The sequence below is a fragment of the Zingiber officinale genome, chromosome 11A (assembly GCF_018446385.1).
Source record: "Zingiber officinale cultivar Zhangliang chromosome 11A, Zo_v1.1, whole genome shotgun sequence".
In the NCBI taxonomy this organism is placed as follows: Eukaryota; Viridiplantae; Streptophyta; class Magnoliopsida; order Zingiberales; family Zingiberaceae; genus Zingiber; species Zingiber officinale.
In genome coordinates this window covers 97,576,537-97,601,467 of record NC_056006.1, presented here as the reverse complement: position 1 = coordinate 97,601,467, position 24,931 = coordinate 97,576,537, and the positions used below count along the sequence as shown (strand labels likewise).

Below are 24,931 nucleotides of genomic sequence, written 5' to 3'. Positions count from 1 at the left end.
TTAATTATATATTCCATTTAGAGAAAACCTTTACAAATGTATCGTACTTGAAAATCGAATCCTGAATATCTGAGTAATAATTGAACACTCTTCCAGTACATCGATCATAACCTCGGGGAAGAAAAAAAAATCTAATATGAACATACAAAAGAAAGATTTCCCAATTCAACTTCTTGCCATGTGTTTAATTTGCTTGTCTCGTGTTATTTGTTGCCCATGAAGAAAAGCCTAATATGAACATCACTGAGCCTAATATTCGTCTTAATGATGATAATGATTTTGATTAAATGCTTAATTTGAAAATATGATTTTCTTGGGGTGTTTACATTGATTTTGTGTATTCAATGTTTTATATTTCAGTTAGATTTTTGGAATTTTTTTATTTATATTTTGGAATTCATGTAAATTTTTATTATATCTCCAATGTCCTATTCCCTGCTTCTTCTTAAGACTCTCAATAATGTTAGTTGATTAGGATCTATAGTATTATTCTTCATTGTCGAGACCTTCATTTAATAATGTAAACCATTTGATACTTAGTGATAAAAATTATCGATTAATCTATTTTCTAATATTAATGGTAACTTACAACGGAAATCTCAATTCATATATTTAATATAGTTCTAATATATATAGTTATGTTTTTATTTTAAAATTATATATTTATAATTTTATTGTTGGAGTTTCTATAGTAATTTTATTTCTTACAAATTTCAATATTCAGGTTATAACTTTGTTTTTTGAATTCGAATGGACTGTTAAATCATATGCCTCGGAAATTTTAGAGAAAAATAATGAATTTACAAGTAAATTCAAATCCATCTGTTAGAGTAGCTTGGATGGATAATCTTAGATTGTCGACCTTATATTATCGAGTCTGAGTGACCGTCGTGTTCAAGTGCCAAGTCGGGAAAAGTCACGATATCAACCTGAGTGGATGCCGAGTAGGGAAGGAAGTTGTCAATTGAATGTCAAGCGATACCCAAGTACAGAGTCGGGAGTTGGAGTCGCCGAGTTGGGACTTAGAAGGAGATGTCAAGGCTTGTGTTCACTTGGCTTCCTTAAAATGGATGCGCTCTATCTTCAGATGTGCTTTAAGATTATTTTGGGTCATCTGTTTTCTAGGTTATAGTAGTAGATCGTGATTCCCATCAAACATTGGTAGATCACGATGAATTGAGAATGTACCCAAGCATTATCACAAGTAGTTCAGCTGAGCTGATGCACGACTGTGAGGAAAGAATCATGGGTGGAGGAATTCTTTTGCTATTTCCTTCACTTCTCTCTCTGCTCTTGCTCATTGTTGGTGCAACCTTAGGTCAAGGTTGACCTGGTTGACCCGACTCGAGGTGACTTGACTCGAGTTGTATTTTGATGTTTGACTTGGGAAGATTGTCGGTGCAACCTTAGGTCAAGGTTGACCTAGTTGAGTTGCATGTTGATGTTTGACACTCGTGAGAGAGTTCTATTCTTGATATGAGACAAGAATAGATGTTTGGGAGATTATTGGTGCAACCGTAGGTCAAGGTTGACCTGGTTGACCTGATTCGGGAAAAAGTCCAAGTATGAAGACTTGGCACGGAGAAGTCCAAGCAGGGAGCTTGGCACGCGAAAAGTCCAAGTGTGGAGACTTGGCACGGGAAAAGTCCAAGTATGGAGACTTGGCATTGGAAAAGTCCAAGTATGGAGACTTGGCACGGAGAAGTCCAAGCAGGGAGCTTGGCACGTGGGAAAGTCCTAACTGGGATGTTAGGCAGTGTGGAAAGTCCTGGTGAGTGAAGCCAGGCAGTGGGAAAGTCCTAACTGGGATGTTAGGCAGTTCGAAAGTCCTGGTGAGTGAAGCCAGGCAGTGAGAAAGTCCTAACTGGGATGTTAGGCAGTGTGGAAATCCCGGTGAGTGAAGCCAGGTGGAAAGTCCTGGTGAGTGAAGCCGGGCAAGGGAAAATCCAGATAGATCAAGGGTGATCGGACATCTGGTGTTGAGAAGTCCAAGTGAGTGAAGCTTGGCATATGGAGTCGGAGAGGGCTCGGTAGCTCGTTCTCCGAACTTGGTTAGAGAGGGCACTCTAAACCTAGGAGTTGGATCGGTCTGCAGACCGATCCAGTGATACTCAGTGTTTCCTGATCGGTCTGGTGACCGATCAGATTCCACTCAGTAGCATACTGTGGAGTTCCTGATCGGTCCACAGACCGATCAGGCAACGATTAGAAGCGAAGAAAGAAGCTCCTGATCGGTCCAGGGACCGATCAGGTGTATGCCTGATCGGTCTCCACGACCGATCAGGAGACGAGTGCGATCAGGTCTCTCACAGAGAGCTGGGATCGGTCTGGGGACCGATCAGCACAGGTCGAACGATAGCGAGACCCATACAGCTGCAGACCGATCAGGGTTCTAGCCGTTGCGACGCAACGGCTAGTTTCTTCGCTGTCTTCTTCGCAGGTATAAAGGGGTCGAGGGCTGCTGCTGCACTACAACCTTCTTTCTTTCTTCTCTTCTGCTGAAGATTTGTGGGCTGCGATAAGAGCTCTGTCGAGTTCCTCCCGAAAGCTTCGCGTGAGCTTCCCCGACTGGAACAGCTGCTGCTGTTAGGGTTTTTGAAGCTGCTGCTTCATCCGGACTCCAGTCGACGAGAAAGCAAGATTGGTAGAGTGCTTGTGTAATCTTATTATATTTCTTGCTTATTCTTTGTACTTGTACTCCTGTTTGCTGTTGCAAACAAGTGTGGCGAGGTTTCTCCACCCAGAAGGAGTTTTTATTAGCCGATTTTCCGGGGACTCATCCACCGACGGATTGATTGGGTTCGTCCACCTTACGGACACGCCGAGGAGTAGGAGCATCATCTCCGAACCTCGTACATCGCTGTGTTAAGGTTTGATATTCTTCCTTTCATTTCTAGTTTATTTTTCCGCTGCGCTAACGAATTGTAGGAAGAAACGAGCGATTTGGGGCGGCTATTCACACCCCCCCTCTCTAGCCGAGTACGAAGAGATCCTAACAAGTGGTATCAGAGGTAGGTCGCTCTTCATCGGATCAACACCCGTGGAAGCAAAGCTAGAGAATGGATCTCTATGGAGAAGACATCACCATTCCACTCTTCTACGAATGCGGCGACTTCGCGTATTGGAAGGTAAGGATGAAGTACTTTCTTATGACTAACATAATGAATTGGTTTTGTGTACAAGAAGGTTTTACTCCTCCGGTAGATAAGGAAGGAAAACCACTTGAGAAAAAGGAGTGGACAAGAGAACAAATTCACAAATCCGAAATCAACGAAGAGGTAACAAGAATAATTGAATTTTCATTGCCTATTAACATCTTGTGTAAGATAGGTTACAACAATGCCAAGGAATTATGGGATAACTTGGCCAAGTTCCATGAGGAAAGCTCAAATTCAAGCCATGAAGAGGAGCTAAGTGAGCCAAGTAGCTCACATCATGGAGGAGAAGATTTAGAAGTTGAGGGCCACTCAACATCTAAAGAAGAAGAGGAGGTGAGTTCTTCTTCAAGATCGGAGCACGAAGAAGAAGCTTCTACCTCCGGGAGGGATGAAGAAGAGAGCGTACATCCCACCTCAACCCTAAGTAACTCAAGCAACTCAAGTTCTAGTAAATTGCATATATTATGCTTTGAGTGTAGGGAATTTGGACATTACAAGAGTAAATGTCCAAAGAGGGTTAGAAAGACTCCACCGGCGCCCAAGATCAAGGAAGCCGGAGTCCCGATACGCAAGAACAAGGAGCACGTGGTGTGCTTCCAATGCAAGCGAAGGGGACATTATCGGAGCCAATGTCCGAGGGGGAGGCAACCTCACGAGGACAAGAAGACGAGCACATCGATAGGGGGAGCTAAGGCAAACCCTAAGGTATTTTTTAAGGCTCATTCGTGCAATTCTAGTAGGATACATGCTAGTAATTTTATTGCATTAGTCAATAATGATAAGCATGTTAACACTAGAAATCAATACATGTGCTTAGGTGCTAAACATGTCAACCTAGATAGGGATACTACTAGGAATGCTAACCCTAGGATTAACACTTCTAAGGTTAAGGAAAACCTAGGTAGAAATCCTAAATCAACTAGACACATGCCTAGGAACACCTCAAGAAAGAATGACAAATCAAAACTTGAGGTATTAGAGAAAGAAAATCAAGTCTTGAGGTCAAGACTTGACTCTCTAGAAAAGGCTCTTAAGGATTTGACTCTAGGGTTTAAGGGTCAAAAACCAATGTCCAAGGACAAGAAAGGTTTGGGTCACAAACCTAAGTCCCAAGTGGTCAAGCCCACTTATCATAATGTTCCATTCGATTATGGAACAAAAACTAGGGCTAGGAAGACCACCAAGGTCACAAGGGGAGTCACCCCTAGAGTTGATCTTGATGAGTCCCAAATGACCAAGGCTTCAAAGCCTAGGAGGGTCATTAGGAGGGTTGCTAGGGAAGTCATCCCTAGTGAATATTTAGTGAACCCAATGAGCTCACATAGATATTGGGTTCCTAGGAGCATCTTCTCTATCCCATAGATGGGTTAGAGAGTGTCAACTCCAATTAGAAGGGTAGTTAACCCAACTTTGAGGAAATTGACACTCAAGGAGCATTTTCAAGGTTTTGATAACCTTTGAAAATGAAAAAGAATTATTATTTACTCCTTGAAGAGTAAATTGTGCCATATTTGAGAAATATCGATTTTAATCTTATTTAGCACAATTTAAGAAAACCTAGAGAAATACCATAATTGGGATTTTGGTTTTCTCTTAGGGATATATGGGCAATCTAGGGTTAGATTTTAAGTTAGCTAAGGCTAAGGATACTTAGATAGGGAATTTAGGTATTTTATTTGTGCTAACTTGCCATGATTGGTTGACATATGCCATGCCATGACATCATATTTATCTTATTATCATTTGAAATGTCATGATAGTGCTTAGGCTTGTTTATATGTCATGCTTTATTTAAGTTCTCAAACTTTATGCCATGACATCATGACATTGGCACATGTTTTTACTTATGATATCATTATATGCCATGTCATCATCTCTTGCATTATAATCAATGAAATTGATTTGAGGACAAACATATAATTTGATATTGAGATCAAATTGGTGTTTAGAAAATGCATGAGAACTTAGCCTAAGTTGACCTTAACCCATATCTCACATCAAATTGACTTGAATGTGGTTTGATACACCTTAGATGTGTGTGAGATATTAGGATCATGAGTTAGGATCAAGGTGCATTGTCCTTGTACCTAGATGACCCTAATTCAAGAAATTAAGGATCATAGGGAAAGCTTGTGTACAAGTCATGTACATATAGCCCTAAGATTATGGTCCTAAATTCAAATGGTTTTAAAAGCATTTTAAAATTGATTTGAAAAACCTTGATGAAGCTTTCCTAGTGATAACATTCATCATTGAACATAGTGATACAAAGTTTACTTAACTTTGAACTATTTCAAAGTCTTTTGAACTTTGTATCAAGATTGAAAAATGAATCTATTTTCATAGAAAACTATTTTTCCTTGATAGTATATGTTATGAGGAATGTATCCTCAAAATTTCACAATTTTTGAAATTTTCTGGAATTTTCTAGGAGTTTCTGAATTTTTCCGGGGAGAAAAATCAGAAATCTCTGATTTCAGAGGCTGGATCGGTCACCGGACCGATCCAGGGAAGGCTGGATCGGTCTGGGGACCGATCCAGAGGGATCCTGATCGGTCCGGTGACCGATCAGGCGTGCTGGTTTTTCTGATTTTCAGCAGGTGTCTGAAATTTCAGTTTTTGGGAGTTGATTTTCGGATTTCTAAAGGTTTGAAACTCTCCAAGACATTGTTGGTGCAATGGTCAAGGGGGAGTTGACCTTTAGGGGGAGTCTTAACTAATTGTCAAGGGGGAGTTGACTTTTAGGGGGAGTTTTTACTCCTTAAGACTTTTGAGGATTAGTGATATGGGATTATCACTAAGTTGATTGTTGAGTTTAGTATCAAGGGGGAAATTAAGAGTTTCAATGAAAGGTATGGGACTTTCATTAGGAAGAAACTCTTGACCTTGATACCCTCCTTTTTCTTTTTGATGTGTGTCAAAAAGGGGAGAGTGTTCATTGGAGAATTATTGGAGAACCCAAGTTAGGTTATCGGGTTAACCTAAGCTAGGGGAAGAATGTCAAGGAATGTTCGAGGAAGAACATTGGAATTCTTTTTGATGTGTGTCAAAAAGGGGGAGAATTATTGGAGAACCCAAGTTAAGTTTAGGTTATCGGGAGAACCGAGAATGTTCAAGGAAAGAACATTGGACATTGGAAGATGGTTGGAAAACCTAAGTTAGGTTATCGGGTTAACCTAACTTGATTATGGGTTTTGTCAAACATCAAAAAGGGGGAGATTGTTGGTGCAACCTTAGGTCAAGGTTGACCTGGTTGACCCGACTCGAGGTGACTTGACTCGAGTTGTATTTTGATGTTTGACTTGGGAAGATTGTCGGTGCAACCTTAGGTCAAGGTTGACCTAGTTGAGTTGCATGTTGATGTTTGACACTCGTGAGAGAGTTCTATTCTTGATATGAGACAAGAATAGATGTTTGGGAGATTATTGGTGCAACCGTAGGTCAAGGTTGACCTGGTTGACCTGATTCGGGAAAAAGTCCAAGTATGGAGACTTGGCACGGAGAAGTCCAAGCAGGGAGCTTGGCACGCGAAAAGACCAAGTGTGGAGACTTGGCACGGGAAAAGTCCAAGTATGGAGACTTGGCACTGGAAAAGTCCAAGTATGGAGACTTGGCACGGAGAAGTCCAAGCAGGGAGCTTGGCACGTGGGAAAGTCCTAACTGGGATGTTAGGCAGTGTGGAAAGTCCTGGTGAGTAAAGCCAGGCAGTGGGAAAGTCCTAACTGGGATGTTAGGCAGTTCGAAAGTCCTGGTGAGTGAAGCCAGGCAGTGAGAAAGTCCTAACTGGGATGTTAGGCAGTGTGGAAATCCCGGTGAGTGAAGCCAGGTGGAAAGTCCTGGTGAGTGAAGCCGGGCAAGGGAAAATCCAGATAGATCAAGGGTGATCGGACATCTGGTGTTGAGAAGTCCAAGTGAGTGAAGCTTGGCATATGGAGTCGGAGAGGGCTCGGTAGCTCGTTCTCCGAACTTGGTTAGAGAGGGCACTCTAAACCTAGGAGTTGGATCGGTCTGCAGACCGATCCAGTGATACTCAGTGTTTCCTGATCGGTCTGGTGACCGATCAGATTCCACTCAGTAGCATACTGTGGAGTTCCTGATCGGTCCACAGACCGATCAGGCAACGATCAGAAGCGAAGAAAGAAGCTCCTGATCGGTCCAGGGACCGATCAGGTGTATGCCTGATCGGTCTCCACGACCGATCAGGAGACGAGTGCGATCAGGTCTCTCACAGAGAGCTGGGAGAGCTGGGATCGGTCTGGGGACCGATCAGGACAGAGCCTGATCGGTCCACAGACCGATCAGTGACGATCCACCTCTTCCCTGATCGGTCTGCAGACCGATCAGGGTTCTAGCCGTTGCGACGCAATGGCTAGTTTCTTCGCTGTCTTCTTCGCAGATATAAAGGGGTCGAGGGCTGCTGCTGCACTACAACCTTCTTTCTTTCTTCTCTTCTGCTGAAGATTTGTGGGCTGCGATAAGAGCTCTGTCGAGTTCCTCCCGAAAGCTTCGCGTGAGCTTCCCCGACTGGAACAGCTGCTGCTGTTAGGGTTTTTGAAGCTGCTGCTTCATCCGGACTCCAGTCGACGAGAAAGCAAGATTGGTAGAGTGCTTGTGTAATCTTATTGTATTTCTTGCTTATTCTTTGTACTTGTACTCCTGTTTGCTGTTGCAAACAAGTGTGGCGAGGTTTCTCCACCCAGAAGGAGTTTTTATTAGCCGGTTTTCCGGGGACTCATCCACCGACGGATTGATTGGGTTCGTCCACCTTACGGACACGCCGAGGAGTAGGAGCATCATCTCCGAACCTCGTACATCGCTGTGTTAAGGTTTGATATTCTTCCTTTCATTTCTAGTTTATTTTTCCGCTGCGCTAACGAATTGTAGGAAGAAACGAGCGATTTGGGGCGGCTATTCACACCCCCCCCTCTCTAGCCGAGTACGAAGAGATCCTAACACTCATGACCTCCTTTTATAAGAGCGTTCACTTTTTGCTACAATGAATGAGTTATGTGCATTCAATGTTGAATTTAATGTCGTTGTTAATGAATTTAATGTCACCTATTAATCTATTATTGTCGAGAAATTACGGAATCATCATTAATTTCAGATTAATACTTCCGTTATACTCTTGAGCAAGTAGCGAAAAGAAATTTAGGTTGACAAAATGTTGAATCATTTGTTTGGGCAAATTTTGTCTCGACTCGTCCGACATTCATACACACAGAGTTAACTTGGTTCAATATAATCCAGACCATGGATTTGCACATCTGTGCAAAGTCGGCTCAAGGCATAGGCGATTAAGGCCTATGCCTAGGTCCCTATTATATTAGGGCCCACTAAATTTTATATATAAATATATAACTAAATATGAATATTAATTTAGAAATATATGTATTTGGGTATTAAATATTTAAAATTATAACTAAAATAAATTTTAGTCCATATTTATTTTCATTAGTAAATTTAATTTTTTATTAGCAAAATTAAATTTAGTTAATTTTTAATTTTTTTCATTTGATTAATAATTTTTTATATTTTATAGATTAAAGTTAACTTTTTAAATATTTTTTTACTGTTAAAGTTAAATTTTATTGATAATTTTAATTTTTTATTATTAATGTTAAATTTGATTGATAATTTATTTTTATAAATTATTAAAATTTGATTTGTAATTTTAAATTTTTTATTGACAAAAGTTTAATTTACTAATCAAAATTAAATATATATTTTTTAAAAAAATGCTTTTGATAAAGCTCCCCGTACGCAGTCATTATATTTGCTACTTGAACTTATTATTTCTAGTTCACAAATAATAATTTCATCATTATATCAAGATTTTTTTCCATTGAAATTAAAATTGATCGATATTTTTTAAAAATAGCAATTATAATGTATATTAATAGTATTATAATAATTTATTACTACTAAATTAGTTAGTATTTTTAATATTTTATTAACAAAAATTAATTTAATTTATTTAATTATATATATATATATAAATTATGTTTAAAAGTTAATTAAAATAACTTTTATTTTAAAAATTTTACTAATAAATAAGTGAGGTTTGATAAATATAAAGTCACTGTTATGTGATCTATTTTAAATATCTCTAATAATATTTTTTTAAATTTTATAATAATATTAAGGTCTTAAATTTAATTTTTTTTTGTCTAGGGTCTTATGAATTATTGAGACGATCCTACGTCTATGTATCTACGCGTGAGAGATAGTTTCTTCTATATATTCACAACATCATTACATGTGCCATAATTTAAATAAACAATAAAATCAAGAAACTCTCAATACGAGACTAAAAATTCATACACAATAGAATTTTTTATTCTCCATCTCTTTGCTCTGTTCACATTTCCAACATTTGTATATATAGCAAAACCAATATAAAAGAATCTAAAATCCTCAACGTTTAAAGATCTAAGGGGGCGTTTGGTTTAGGGGAATAGGAGTGGGGAATGAGAATGGGAATCATTGATTGTCATTGTTAATATTTGGATTATAGGAATAGGAATACAAATAAGGGAATGAATCCTTGAAATTGGGTAATAACTCATTCCCATGTACCTCCCCTTCAATGAGCTATTACCCTATTTTCATCAATCAAAATATTCTCTTATTCCAAAAATACCCTTAATCTCAAACTAAAATTTTCTTCCTTAATATCAAATATCAAAATATATTTATTTATTTTTTCTTTCGTATCACTTCTCTCTCCTTGTTCTCTCTCATCATATTTCCTCTCTCATCATTTTATCACACACTTTCTCTCTCCTTAATCTCTCCTATCACACACTCTCTCTCCTTTTTTTTTTCTCATTACACTATATCTCTCATCATACTTTCTCTCTCCTCAATATCTTCCATCGCACTCTTTTCCTTTTTCTTCTCATCATACTTTCTCTCTTCTCAATCTCTCCTATCACACTCTCTTTTCTCTTTTTTTCTCATCACATTTTCTCTCTCCTCAATCTCTCTTGTCACACCCTCCTTTTTTTCCTAATACACTTTCTCTCTCATTATACTTTCTTCCTCATTATACTTTCTCTCTCCTCAATCTCTCCCATCACACTCACTGTTCTCTTTTTTTCTCATCACGCTTTCTCTCTCATCATACTTTGCTCTCTCACCATACTTTCTCTCTCCTCAATTTCTCTCATCACACTCTCTCTCCTCATTTGTTCTCATTACATTTTCTCTTTCTTCATCCTCTCCAATCATACTTTCTCTCACATCATATTTTCTCTCTCATCTTCTCTCATCCTCTCTCCTATCACACTCTCTTTTCTCATTTTCTCTCATCACACTTTCTCTCTCTTTATTCTTTCTCATCACACTTTCTCTCTCATCATACTTTCTCTCTCATCATTCTCTTTCATCATATATTTCTCTCACATTCATCTTTCTCTCACATCTAATTTTTTCTCTTATTTTCCTTTAAGGGTAAAAAAGGAAATTTTAATTTATTCCGATAGAAAATATACAACTAACCAAACATTACTTTTAGTAGTCATATCCATGCTCATACCCATTCTCATTTCACAATACAATGATTCCCATTCCGATTCCTATTCCTAAGAGAGAACCAAACGCCCCCTAAATTCTTCAAATCCACGAACTAAAATGAGAATAACAATTTAGAAAGTATAACACTGTTAATTTATAGCCGACCATTAAGAATTGGGAAATGGGAAGAATTTTTTTTTGAAAATATGTGTCCATTAACCATGTATGGTAACAAATTTAATTAACTGCACACCAAGTGCTTTTGTACTGCACACTGATGAGGCCTGAGGGAAAGCATTCTAGTACTCTTATTTCATGGACAGCTTGAGGACACGTCCGAGTGCGTGTCTTCTGGACTGGACTCTATGGAAGTTTGCAAAAAGCTTGCTTTGATATGAAATGAGATACATGCTGCTCATTACTTTTGCACCGCCCAATCTGCATGGCGGGGGCCTATTTCCTTTTAAAATCTTCTTTAGCCTTTTAGGCAACAAAGCAAACCACTCACTCAGGATCATTAACTACGTTACCCATTTGATGTGGTGATAAAGAGAAGACCTGCTAAGTATAAATCAAAAGACGAGATAACAAATGACGTGGCGGTCAAAGTTAAAACAAATAATGTCAGAGGATCAACGGAATCACTAAAAGAGTGTTGAGTGGAGCTCTATTGTAGTGATCGATCGAACATGAACTGTCCGACCAACAAAAGACTTGTCTAAGCAGAACGTCTGTGCAATCAAGATCATCAGACGCTCGTCACAGAGCAGAAGACCATCAGGACGATCGTAGATTTAGTCTGATCGGGCGAAAACAGGCTACCGAGTCCAGCGATCGTAGGGAAGAGCAACTCAGTCCGACCAAGTGGAAATGTCCCTAGCCGAGCGGTTTTTCCGTTTGGCCGAGTAAGGGGATCACTGACGTATCTCAGGATATCTTTTTGGGAGATAGTGCCGCTAATACGAGACATGATCAACAGGGAGATCGTACAACGAAAATTTCTACTATCTTGTCAGGAATATGCATACCCTATTAAGGTATGATATCAGAGACACTTTCTTGACAGATTCTTTCATAGGACGAATTGAAAAACGTACCTACGATCAATTGAAGAATATGTCCACGCCTCGAGAAACACACACGTCACTCACCAGGACATTATATAAAGGAGTTTATATATCGACGGAGATACGCGTTATTCACTATTCATACTTGTGTCTAATGTTGTTCTGTCTTTTTTCTCTTTCCGATGTCTGACTTGAACGTCGGAAGACCAACGCTAGAGAACCCCTTTCCTAATTTGATGCTGACATTTTTCTTATATTACAAAGTGAAACAGAATTTACATCCAATCAACTCAGTTGCCACGTCCCCAAATAGTCATCTTTTCAATTTTTAGACCGAATCATTATATTTTATTGCACTTAGCTTGCATACTGATCATGGCGAGCACGAACGCCTAACCCTATTCTTCAGGCTGAATCCAGCTCTTGATCAAAGTCAGCGTGCATTCCCAGTGTTCGATGCAGAGAGCTAGATCTGTCATATATTTCAGTAAACTAATCGATTTCAAGTACCCACGGAACCTGGAATTCCGCTACTCTACCCAGCTAATTAAACAGACACAATTACTCAAACTAGTTGTACAAAGAGGCGCGCAGCAATAATTGCTCTGTTATCAGTCTCCATGAGTTTTCCATGTTGTCTGAAACTAGAAGATCTACAAATCACGATAAATTATTTGTCAATGCTAGCTGCAGAGCACGCATATACGTTTAATTCTTACATTGTATCCATAATTATTCCAATAACAATTGACTAAATGTAACTGAAATTGAGATTTAATTATAAGGCCCTGCTTCTTCTTCTGCTGCTGCTTCTCTGCATCAGGTTTCTCCTACAAGAAGAAGAAGAAGGAGAAGAGGAGTAGCAGTGAAAGTGATGAGGCCGGGAGAATGGAAGAAAAGTAGAGCTCCCGAGCGGAGGCGGCGGCGGCCGAAGAGTAGGCGGAGGGAGAGGGAGGACTGTTATAGTAAAACGGGAAGTACGGTAAGAACGGGTTGGGCGGCGGCGGCGCGTTGTAGTAGACGTCGGTCGGCGGGGAGTAGTAGTAGCCGCCGCCATTGCCGCTGCCGCCGGCGGAAGGCGGGGGAGGGGAGTAGTAGTAGAAGGTCCCCGGGGTGTCTGACGGCGGCGGAGGGCACTCGTATGTGGTCGGCGAAGGAGGCGGCGGCGACGGCGGCGGCGAGGGCGGCGGCGGGGAGGCGATGGGTTGGCAGGGGTCGTCGCAGGAGGCGCACATTGTGCACGAGGTGCCGTCTCTGACCACGACCCTGCCCGCCGTGATCGCCAGCGGCGAAGAGAAAGCGGCTACAAGCAGGAGGAGGAGGAGGGAGACCAACGCAGTGGAAACCGCCATGGCGGACGGAGACGCGAAATGACGTTGGACGCATTCGGGCAGCGATCCAGCGCCCATATTTAGCGTTGGGGTTCGGCCGAGGTGGGTTGACTCAGGGGAAGACTCGGAGAAGGGCGTGGCACGTGTGGCGTCGATGCGGAGGAGCTCGTGGCACGTGTGGAATTAAGCGGTGACAACTCACACGCGTGAACAGGTGGACAGTGAAGCTTGCAAGCTAAGCTACGTAACTATAGATGCATGGACCCTACGCAAAGGGGGTGCCATCATCAGTGAGTTCGCTTAATCATTAAGTTGAGGAGCTGGGGGTGCTCATGGAAGAACTCAACCTTTTGCAGTTCATTTGGGCACCTTTTTCAGGTTGTTACTTGTCGATGATAAAGAAGAAGAAATTGAGGCTTACTTTTCGATCGAATGTTCACTTATATGTCGATAATTGAAGTAAAGAACATTAAGAGGTTAGTTGAACATTTCACTCTTGTCAAAATATATTCAATAGAAGTAAAGAACATTGCTTCCTTGTGTCAACATACTTTATGACATGTTAGAGGGGTGGTTGAAGTGGGTTTCCTACGACTCTTTATCATTGGCATCCATTAGTTTTTTTTTTCTTTACTTATTAATATGGATTTATATCACTAACTTTTGTATACAAATTTATCTACAATGGATCTCCTTAGTTTTCTTTACTTGAGTAAGTTTCAATGCGAATGAGAACCTTTGATATTTCTACCCACCCTTCAAGTCGATTGAGTTTGTACACAACTCATATTTTGCCAATGTATTACCTACAAGAAACACATGTCCTCAATCCTCTTTCTAGTGATGACCATGGGCTGAAATCGAAGTAAGAGAATAAGCTCTCGTTAAAATTGGGAGTGAATATAAAATCCATTAATATGTGTAATTAATCATGTCAAGTACAATCATATTAGAATAAAAGTAGTCGTCCGTGATTTACCTTCTCCGTGTTGGTCCTGAGACGAATTGACGGGGGCACTGGGAGCGAGCGTATTCATCTTTTTGCCACCATAGTAAAATAAAAGTAAAAATATAAGACTATATAATCTATAATATATCTAGTGCATCATTTTTAAATTACTCTACACTGACAAAAAAACACCCTAAATTATCGAGGGATATTTCTGTTGCTATTTGAATTTAGCAATAGAATTACGACGGATATATGGTCGTCAGAATCGATTGAGTCATAGATGATGATTTTTTATCAACAGAAATTAAATACCATCGACAGTATAACTATTCATAGCTAAATTTATTGACGGAATTTTAAATTCCGTTAATATATGTAACTACGGAATTTTAGTTTCCATTAGTAATTTATCGATGAATATTATGAATTCATCAATAAATAGTGAACGGAAACTTGCTCCTGTAACGTAAATTACCAACTGAACTTGTAATTCCGTTGGTAAATACCAACGAAATTACATATTCTGTCGGTAATTATCATAAAAATAGTATTGTTTATATACGATAATGATTGACGGAATAGCAAATTTTATTAGTAATTACTGATGGAATTTGTCATTCCGTTGGTAAACTGTAAAATTTTTAATAGATCTAATTTTAAATTACAATTATCATGTTTACATTTTTGATACCAAACATCATACATTCACAAACGGTGTTACTTTTCATTACACGACCATTCACAATCTATACGCAAACAACTAATTCATTAAACTATACATTCACAACTCATTACAATCCATACCCAAACAATCAAATATACTATCCAAATCCATGCAAACTAACTCAATAAACTATCCAATAATGATACATAGAAACCATGTCCATAATTTACGACAAAGATATCCAAATAAAATCCTGTAAGATAGTAATATCAAATCATGTAGAAAGCAAAATATGATATATTAGTATCAGAATCATGCTAAACAAATTGATTCTATAATTAATAATGAGAAAATACATTTAAAACATAAATGTATAATTAATTTTACAGGTAAAAAAATATCTGAATAATATTTTAGATAATTGATGGTGGTGATATACATATATAGACCAATGAATTATCTTGAGGAAATGTAATACAATTAGATATGAGCATATTATAACATCAAAATCGAATAAATATTTTACATGTTTTATGAGTGATAAAAAAATTAAGTTGTAGTTGAAAATACCTCATAAAGATGCTACTCAACATAGTCTCATCGGTCTTAAGTCTCTTGTAACTCAAAACTATACTATGATTGCATAAATTGAGCAATGACTACTTGCATCTCAGCCAATACATCATTATTTCTCACATCCCTTCCGACCATCCTCTCCTCCACTGTCGTCAGTCGAATCCTCAGGTCTTGATTTTCTACTCTAATTGACTCTATTTCAGTAAAAGAAGAACTAGGATGACTCCTAGACATCCTTAAACGATCAAATGACATTTTGGCCTGTGAGTTAAGGTCGTAGAGGGTGGAGTTCTTTGTTCTTCTATCCACAATATCATAATAAATGTCATTTATCTCCTTGGTGGATAGAGCATGTGACTCTCATCCATCTACTAGTGGTGTTGATGTCTAAGCCACTCTATTTGTCATTTCCTCTAGTGTAAAGAAAAATAGATGATTAATATATGCTACACAATTATTAAAGCTAATCATTGTTAACGGTTATACGTAATAAAGTTAATATTTTTACATCTATGATCCGGAATCGAAGATCGACAAATGTGCCATGACTTTTCTTATGAGTCTTATTAAATATCTCCCAATAACTATGGTGTCTTTATAGAGTACCTTCCTAATAAATTAAAATCCACTTATATAACTTTAATTTAAACTTACCAAATCGATGGCGTGCTTGACAATAGGCTTGGATCCGGAAGTATAGCTAGTGGGCTTTGCATTTTTATTTAATCGAGCAAGTACAGAATTTGACCTCCGCCTATCTCTAGCCCAAGTGACAGTCCATGTAACCCAAATCTCGTTTGATACAAAAGCTAGCCTTGTGCCCTTCTTTCTCAAAGTGTATATGAGATCTTTGTATACTATTGCACAATAAATATTCAAAGTTTCTAGAAATTGACGCTCCTACCTTGCCTCCCAGGTATATTTTTTCTAGAATTATAAGTTGAAAATTAGTAAATTTAAGGATAAATTTATAATATAATACCAAACATATTCAATTTACTCACCAAAAATTCCTGATAATGGAAATTCTTCATCTCCTGGTTTATATGTCTCCATGTAGTACCAAAAGCGGAGACTCACTCTTTAAATTTTTCGATTATGTATGTCACTACTTGATGCCCATCAGAAGTAAAACTGCATATAAAAATGTTAAGGTATGAGAAATATATTATAAATAAAGTCATATATGAATTTGAATTACTATTAATAAAAATTCTTACAACTCCCTAACAACCCTCAACACTGTATGACAACGGGGTGTGACTGGTTGCTCTGTCATGATAATATCTGTAAAATAATATTACAATGCATCACAATAATATTACTAGCATGATAATATTTACACAAAATAAGATGGAAGCATAACTTACTTAATGAACAATAAGACTAATATTTAATTATCATTACAATCTAAATCATGAACATTGACAATGTCTATGTCCTAGTCGCTAAACTATATTAGTTCAATAACCTCCTTACTATTGGACATATTTCCATTATCTATTTTCTTGTAAGTGACATTAATATCTACAAGTAATTGGGATATGTATTGAAATTGTGAATCAACTGAATGTCTATCCACTTTGTTATTCTGAAATGCATTATGGTTTTGAGCAGTAACAGTGTTAATATAACTAATCAAGATTAATATTACTGTCCCGACTGACCAAATGACTGAAATTTAATTATCTGTAAAAAGTCCTCGTCTCACATTACATAGTTACATTGCAAATGAGGGAAAATATTATATCAAGATGTTTCTATGCAGAGGAGTCACAAGGATCACATGTTATACTTTCTTCATGCACATACTTATGATGGCATCTCATGTGACATGCTATTACAGCAGATACATAAAAGTATTGAAGTCTAGCAGTTAACGAGTAATACATACTTTTCATGTAGCTTATAACGAGAGTAAGTACAAATTTTACATTCAATTAGTTCACTGTCTTTATTTCAAAATATCATACAATTATTAATGCAATAATTAATATTCTCTATAACAAACCTAAATTCCTCACCAATTTCTTTGTACTATAGAAACTATAAGTCAATTAATTAACAAACGTCATCGTAACATCATTTAGAAAAATGATATTTTGTCTTGACTATAAGTCTATAACAACCCTTTCTTATAAAATATTCATTTTAGATAAATGATCAATTTTTTAATCTGTTATATATCCAAGCTTTATTCATGTACATTTGATCCTAATGAGCATAAAATTTCCTACATTACCAACACAAGTATGATAAATTTATGACCTAATTTAGTAACTTAGAATTAACTTTTGACATAATATATTGTGCAACATTAGTAATAAGTTTTGACCTATCATGCTTATCCAACAACCACGACATATTTCAATCTATACATAGAAGCTATCATGGTGTGCAATATCAAGAAATTTTAATTCAGGATTTAGATATTTTTTCAATCTAGACCGAGCTGCCAGAAATAACGCAAGCTCACGATAGCCACACAACTATCCCCATGGTCTGCCAGGGCCAAGAAAGCCGAGAGCAACCCGGCTATAGCTGGCTAAGCTTGCGACCAAGGGTAATATTACGCTACCGCAAGTGCACGTTTGTCATCAAGTAATAAAAATATCGAACCAACATAAATTGTTGATTAAACATTAGTTGACTTCACATGGTGAATTATCTAGACAATCGGAGGTTGGTTGGAAAATCTTGAAGGCAAGAGAGAATGAGAGAGAGAGAGTTAGGAAAGAGAGAGAGTTAAGAGAGAGAGAGAGATTGGGGAGATGATTCTAAGAGTTCGGTTTCATTATGATATTAGTTAATATCCTTATGCATTGTTCATCTCCTTACCTCCATGCCTACACTTTGTAAGATTTCTAACTAAAGTTTGGCTCAACCCCATGAAGAATGCGCTGGAGAGTTTACTAAAGTTCTAATACCATTAAGTTAAAAAATAACTCTAGAAAGTCCGGTCAAAATGTTACCCTAAAGCCTCATGATCATACAATCCTAGAGTTATCCAATTTACTTCCTAACAATAGATTAATGCAACTAAGTAGAAGAAGTAATCTAAAAAGTCCGGTTAAAGGGTTACCCAATGTCACAGGGCTCTTTGGTCATACAGTTCTAGATTACACAAGTCGCTTTCTAATATTAATTTGGGAGAAACCCTCTAAATTTTTATTAGATACTCTTTTGTAGTGAATCGGTATCCTTGCAAGAGGATCGTCTTAGAAAGTTCGTTTAAAGGGTTATCCCTTGTCATAGGACCCCATGGTAATACAATCCAGTACTTCTCCTCTACAAGGTGGTAAATCCACCACAATCCACATGTATATACCACACACATTTCATCAAATATGTACAAGACATAATATACAAGAACAAGTCATAAACACTTCATTGAATAAGAAAACAAGCAAGTAAATAGCATCACAAACACTCTCTACATCCTAAGAATTGAAGGATCTACTCTATTACAAAGGATTTATAATAAAGAGACAAGAAAATAACAATCCACAACTCAATAAACAAGATAAAAAAGGAGAAAACTTATCAATGCATTATCAGTCTTATTACTTGCAATCCATGCTTCGGAGGTGGACAGATCAACGAAGTTGGATGATCTAGGGCTTCCCCAAAGGGGAGAATCCTTCCCTAAGGAATGGGGGTTGAGCTCGAAACCAAATATGAGTCAAAAGGCAGAAAAAAATTCCTCTTTTATAAGCAAGGGGTTGTGTCTCCCCTCGTGTTCTACGCCACGGCCATGCCTTGCGACATGGCCGGGGCATGTGTGCCACGGCCCAAAATAGGCACGACCCCTCTATGATTGGACTCTGGAAAAGATTTGGCTCTGGAAGGGGGACAAGGTCATGTGGATTCACATGACCGCTCCCTTGTTGGCTATTGGTTGAAGGCACGGTCTACCCCTGCTTCTTTGTTAGTGCTGGGGCACGGCTTGCCCGAGGGGCACGACCTGCCCGTGGGGCAGGGCCTACCTGTGGGTAGCCTGGGTGGTGGCACATGGCCGTGTCAGGGGGTATGACCAAGTTATTGGTCTTCTTTCATGTTTGTTCAAATGTGTCTTTCTACTCCGTTTTTACTCCAATTTACATCCTGTCAATCAAAATACACAAAGAGCAAATTTTCGAATAAATAGTATGGAGATATGACATAGTAATGAATTATGTGCAATAAACATAGATTTTATATATAAAATACAAATAGATGTGCATCGAACAATACCTAAAAATATATGTAATCTACGTACATCAGGATGCGAGCAAGCTAGGCGTGGTATCCTCAAGCTGGTCTGCTAGCAAGTTGACCGCGACATTCTCAAGAGTGGTCGCGACCAGCTAAGCTCGCTGCCAAGGGGTCGTGAGCAGGTGCTCGTGCCCGACCAAGTTCACAGCCAAGGGGCCGCGAGCAAGGTGGTCGCGACCGACCAATCTTGCGGCCAAGGGGCCGTGAGCAAAGCGGCCGCCCCACAAACAAGGCGGTTGCGACCGATTAAGCTCGCAACCAAGGGGTTGCGAGCAAAGAGACTGCAACCAAGGGGCCGCGAGCAAAGTGGTCACGACTGACCAACATTACGGGAGAGGAGCCAGAGAGCTTACCGCACCGGAGAGAAGCCTCGCCAATGTGCAATCAAAATAATGCAAGAAGGAAGAGGTTGGGCGGGGAAATGAAAGATTTACCAACATAATCCAAATTTTGTCAGTAAATTACCGATTTAATCCAAATTCAGTCAGTATTTGACTGACAGCTTGAATATGATTTCCCAACCCGACTCATCGATTGAATCCAAATTAAATCAATACTGACTGAATTAAAATTCCGTCAATATATACCAATAGAATTTGAATTTTGTCTGTAAATTTGTCCTAAAATGCCGGCTGAATTTAGATTCAGTCAAGTTAGATAAAATTTACCGCCGGCCAAATACCAGTCGAATTTGGTCGATAATTTTTTGACGAAATTTGGATTTAGACAGTAATTTTCCGACGGAATTTGGATTTAGTTGGTGAACTACCGACTAAATTTGGTTCCTCGGCTGAATACCAAATGAATCGTAATTCAATCAGTGAATTTATATATACTGACTGAATCCTAATTCAGTCTCTAAAACCCAATTAAATTATGACGGATTGAATTTCCATCCTTGATTCTGTACCTATATGAAGATTTTCGTAATGCTTGTTCTAACCCTTTGCAAAAGGAAATGAAACAAGCCTCTACAACTTCTAACTAATATGGAATTTCGTTCAAATATAATTCATACCCTTCTTAAGGATATAAATGAAAGCTTAAGAACAAATTCGCACCATGTGCCATCCTTAATTTCACCTCCAAATTTATTTTATTATGAATCTTTGAACCATCAAGTAGTACAATATATCCAACCAACTTGACCAATGTTGAGTCATTCAATGAAACGAAAACAACCATGTCAAGTCGTACTAAGATCTCCAATCTCCCTTGTCCATTCTATTAAACATTTACACACATTAGAAATATAGATCAAATCCATTTTAAACTCTTTATTAAATGCATCAAAATTATGTCATTAATCTAACTATTTCAAAGTATCCTTCACCAACATCAAACACACAAAGTAAGACAAAAATAAGGAATATAATTATTTAGTAAATTATGATTTTTTTTTTCTAAAAGAAAATATCACATGTAGTAAACTTAGCCCATTATTCCTTTAGAATTTATCCTAAATTAAATACTCCTCTATGCGATCCGAGGTATTACTACTAGAATCCTTGAGTATAGATTATGAGAGAGCATATCATCTAGTCCATTTTTTTCTCCTAGTCTGCTCCGTAATTACGATCGGATTCCGATTAAAATCCAACCGCAATTAAGTACGATCTCTCCTTGGGTTCATATTCCCATCTAGGTTATTGTTTGGGTAGCGACAAGCGATCGGAGGTCGTCGACTGTGGACAGGTGATCGAACTACTTGGTGTCGAGCCAGGAGCGGCCTCCGACCGTCTGCCCCAATCCAAATTACAACTTGGATGGGAATGTGAACCCAGAAAGAGATCGCAGTCAATTGCAACTGGATTCTCTTAGCATACTAGAAGAGAACAAGGAAAAAGCATACCAAAGGATCCGGACTCCAATGAAAATAGATCCTCTAGTCCGTTTTTTCTTAATCCTCTCCTGATATGCTCCGTAATCGGAATCCGACCCAATTATCTACTATTCCTTCTTGGATTTATATTCCCATCCAATTTATTATTTGTGTCCGGACGAGTGGCCGGAGGCCGTCAAAGCAAAGGTTTAATCAGAGCCATAACTTCCATAAGGCCAGAGAGGCAACCACCTCAGGGCCCAGCCCAATGAAGGGTTCATTTTTTTAATTATACCTAAAACAAAATGAGAGACATGGACCCTAAATGACCGCTAAACCTATTCTCACGGCTTCAAGGCACATACCGATGCACGACTCTTCTTTGAATGCAATTTCTTCTCTGATGTTGTTTTTCTTTGCACGTGATTTCTTCTCCAGCGTTCTTTTCTACCAATGCATGGATTCATTGAACAAGAGGTGATCCTAATTTTCTTCTTTGACCGTCTTCTTCGTCTTGCAACACGCGGCACCAACTGTATTCTAATCGTGCAACAATGATTGTTTGTGCGACCTAATCACGTCGATTCTCACAGTGGCTATATCATTGTGCAAAAGGCGGATCCCGCCGCCCAGCGGCCCCCTAGGCCTGGCCCCACAGGGATCCTAGGAGGAGGTAAATCAGCGGTGAATGCTGGCCCGGGTAAAGCGTGGTGTCTCCGGAATTTAACACAGCCGGCCCAGATTATTCATCCAGTGCGCGTCCGTGGACCTTCGACCCTACGACTCATTGTGCAAGGATGCCACGCCTTAACCGGTTCATCCAGCCTGCGGTGGCTATATCATGCAATATGGGCTGGTGGTTGGTCTTTGCTCGTGTGACCTAATTGCACAGCGCGGTGACTGTGACACGCTACCCTGGTCGCTTGTGCGAACGACAATCTAATTGTATAGTGGTTACTGCTTGTCGTCTTGCTACTACCTACACCCACCGCATTGGTCTCAATGTTACAAGATATACTAAATGAGCTATCATTGTTATAGATTGAGAAAGAAATAGTCTGACAATTGGATTATTCAGATTTTATAAATTTTTTATCTCTAAAATAGCTAGACAAGTAGTGTTTATAATAATATATTATTTTTGATTTATTTATGTATTTAGTATATATATATTATTTGTAAATTAAATTTTATCATTATTTAACAGAGTAAAGAGGTCATTCTTTAATATTCACTTCAGGCCCTGTCGATTAGAGGTACGGCGCTGAGTTTAATTTCTTACTTATGACATGTATGTAAATGAGCCTCACAATATGTAAGAGATTCAGTTGGAACGTTTGCTACGATGGACGGGGAGAGTTGTGGAAAGTTGGATACAATATGCATAATTATATTGCTAGAAAGTGACACTAACGATGGTAGTTTGAGTTACGTTGAACGTTCCTCCATCGTCAGCTATGGCTGCATTAATTGAACGTTTCGTACACTGATGGGATGATGAGAACCACTAACTTTCTTAATTAACTAAGCATTCATTAATCTTCAATTGCATGCAGGAAGTGTACAACAATACAAACCTTGCCCATTTCAGGCCCAGTTATCATGCAATTGAACTCTTTGAAATTTAGATACAAACTTCTAATTTACAGAAACCGCACGCCCCTATCTTCCGTTCAACTGCATCCCAAGCCAATGGCTAACAGAAAAGGATCTAAACCTAACACTTCTCTGTCAATTAACACTTGTGTGCTCTTGCTTATTTTCCTCCTATGGGAAGGTAGAAAGAGAGGAATATGACGACTTTGTTGATCGAATATAGACCTCGATCTGTTCTACAAAATAAATTACATCAGTGCCGAGTCAAGGAAGGGGTCTCCGGTATTGATCCTCCGACTCTCAAGTCAATCATCGGAATAGTGGAAGAAAGTGGAGCAACAGTAACTCTAGCGCAAACAGTGAATAACGCATATCTCCGTCGATGATGAGCCCCGCTTTATATATAGCCCTGGTGGGTGACCGTTTCCAATGACAGTTCACCATTAGATCTTACGATGTCAGGGATATACATGCCCTGTTAAGATATAGTGTCAAAGGTACTTTCCTGACAAACCCCTTCATAGGACATATTGGGTAACATGTCCACGTCTCGAGGAGTGTATATATCATTCACCAAGGCTCTATATAAAGAGGGTTCATCACTGGAGGAGGTACGCGTTATTCACTGTTTGCACCTACGTTATTATTGCTCGACATTCCTTCTATTCTGGTGATTGACTTGAGTAGTCGAAGGGTCAACGCTGTGACCCCTTCCTTAACTCAACACTGAATTATTTATTTTACAGAATAAAACGAGGTCTATATCCAATCAACGAATCCATCATATCCTCAACTTTTTCCCCATTCCACTTTTATCCAATCACCCAGTATTAATTGTTACATTTTTCTACCGTGGCATGTTCATAACAGCTCGCATGCAGCCATGGCATGCACTTGTTGCTTATATATATTTGCCATGTGAGATCTATATATATACATGTACATATGTATCTTCTTCATATTTATGTACTATGATCTGTTTGATGAACAGGACGAGAAATTAATCAGTGAGTTAACTAGCTAGCCAGGAACAAAGATGGTAAGGATGCCTTGTTGTTCGAAAGAGGGGCTCAACAGAGGAGCATGGTCTCCTCGGGAAGACAAGATTCTCAGCGACTACATCAAAGCTCATGGCGAAGGCAAATGGAGAGACCTCCCTAAAAACGCAGGTGATATATATGTTCAACTCCTGTCTAATTATTGTTAATTCAGATTAAACATCAGTCTTTTCAGGGTTGAAGCGGTGTGGCAAGAGTTGCAGACTCCGGTGGCTGAATTACTTGAGGCCGGACATTAAGAGAGGTAACATCACTGAAGACGAAGAGAACCTAATTGTCAAGCTCCACGCACTCCTTGGAAATCGGTAACTCCCAGGCTCGACGTTACCCAACCTGATTAATCATTTTTTGAATTGATCGCCTACATCTTCTTATACGTATAGAATTAATTTGGTTTTGTATACGGTGTATATACGTAGATGGTCGCTGATTGCCGGTAGGTTGCCTGGGCGAACAGACAATGAAATCAAGAACTACTGGAACACGAATTTAAGCAAGAAAACGATGCCTCGGGTATGCGACAGAAGGCGCTTGAACTCGAAGGAAAATAAGGAGGCTGACAAATTGGATCCGGTGAACGAGCAACCGAGTCATCGAGTGATTCGAACCAAGGCCGTAAGGTGCACCAAGGTGTATAATTTGGCGAAGGACGACAACTGCTCTAGCTCTAAGCTAATTGCTTGTAATGATGAGATCAGGCCGTCGTGCCCATTGATGCTGCCTGATGATCAGGATATCGATCCGTCCGGTTTCTTGGAAGACTTTGACATGGAAGGATTCATGTCGGATTTTCAAGATGATAGTTTCTTGCAATATTGCATCGATGGCAATAGCGGAGATGATCGTGTCGACGGCGACTGGAACATGATGATGGCCGGAGAGCTTGCACGGGATCGTGCAGCTGGTTGAGGCAAACAATGAATTTTAATGCTTGT

The 24,931-nt window shown here is 39.0% G+C and overlaps 2 protein-coding genes across 2 annotated transcripts; one reads left to right on the top strand and one right to left on the bottom strand.

Annotated features, from left to right (window-relative positions):
• Positions 1-12,416: 12,416 nt before the first annotated feature.
• On the bottom strand, positions 12,417-13,146 carry LOC122032146 (mulatexin-like). The gene has a single exon (XM_042591407.1). The coding sequence runs from the start codon at positions 13,093-13,095 to the stop codon at positions 12,574-12,576; it is 522 nt and encodes a 173-aa protein (XP_042447341.1). The 5' UTR covers positions 13,096-13,146; the 3' UTR covers positions 12,417-12,573.
• Positions 13,147-23,877: 10,731 nt separating this feature from the next.
• Positions 23,878-24,931, top strand: LOC122032713 (transcription factor MYB1-like). Its single transcript, XM_042592027.1, has 3 exons — positions 23,878-24,107; positions 24,172-24,301; positions 24,416-24,931. The coding sequence occupies exons 1-3, from the start codon at positions 23,975-23,977 to the stop codon at positions 24,903-24,905; spliced, it is 753 nt and encodes a 250-aa protein (XP_042447961.1). The 5' UTR covers positions 23,878-23,974; the 3' UTR covers positions 24,906-24,931.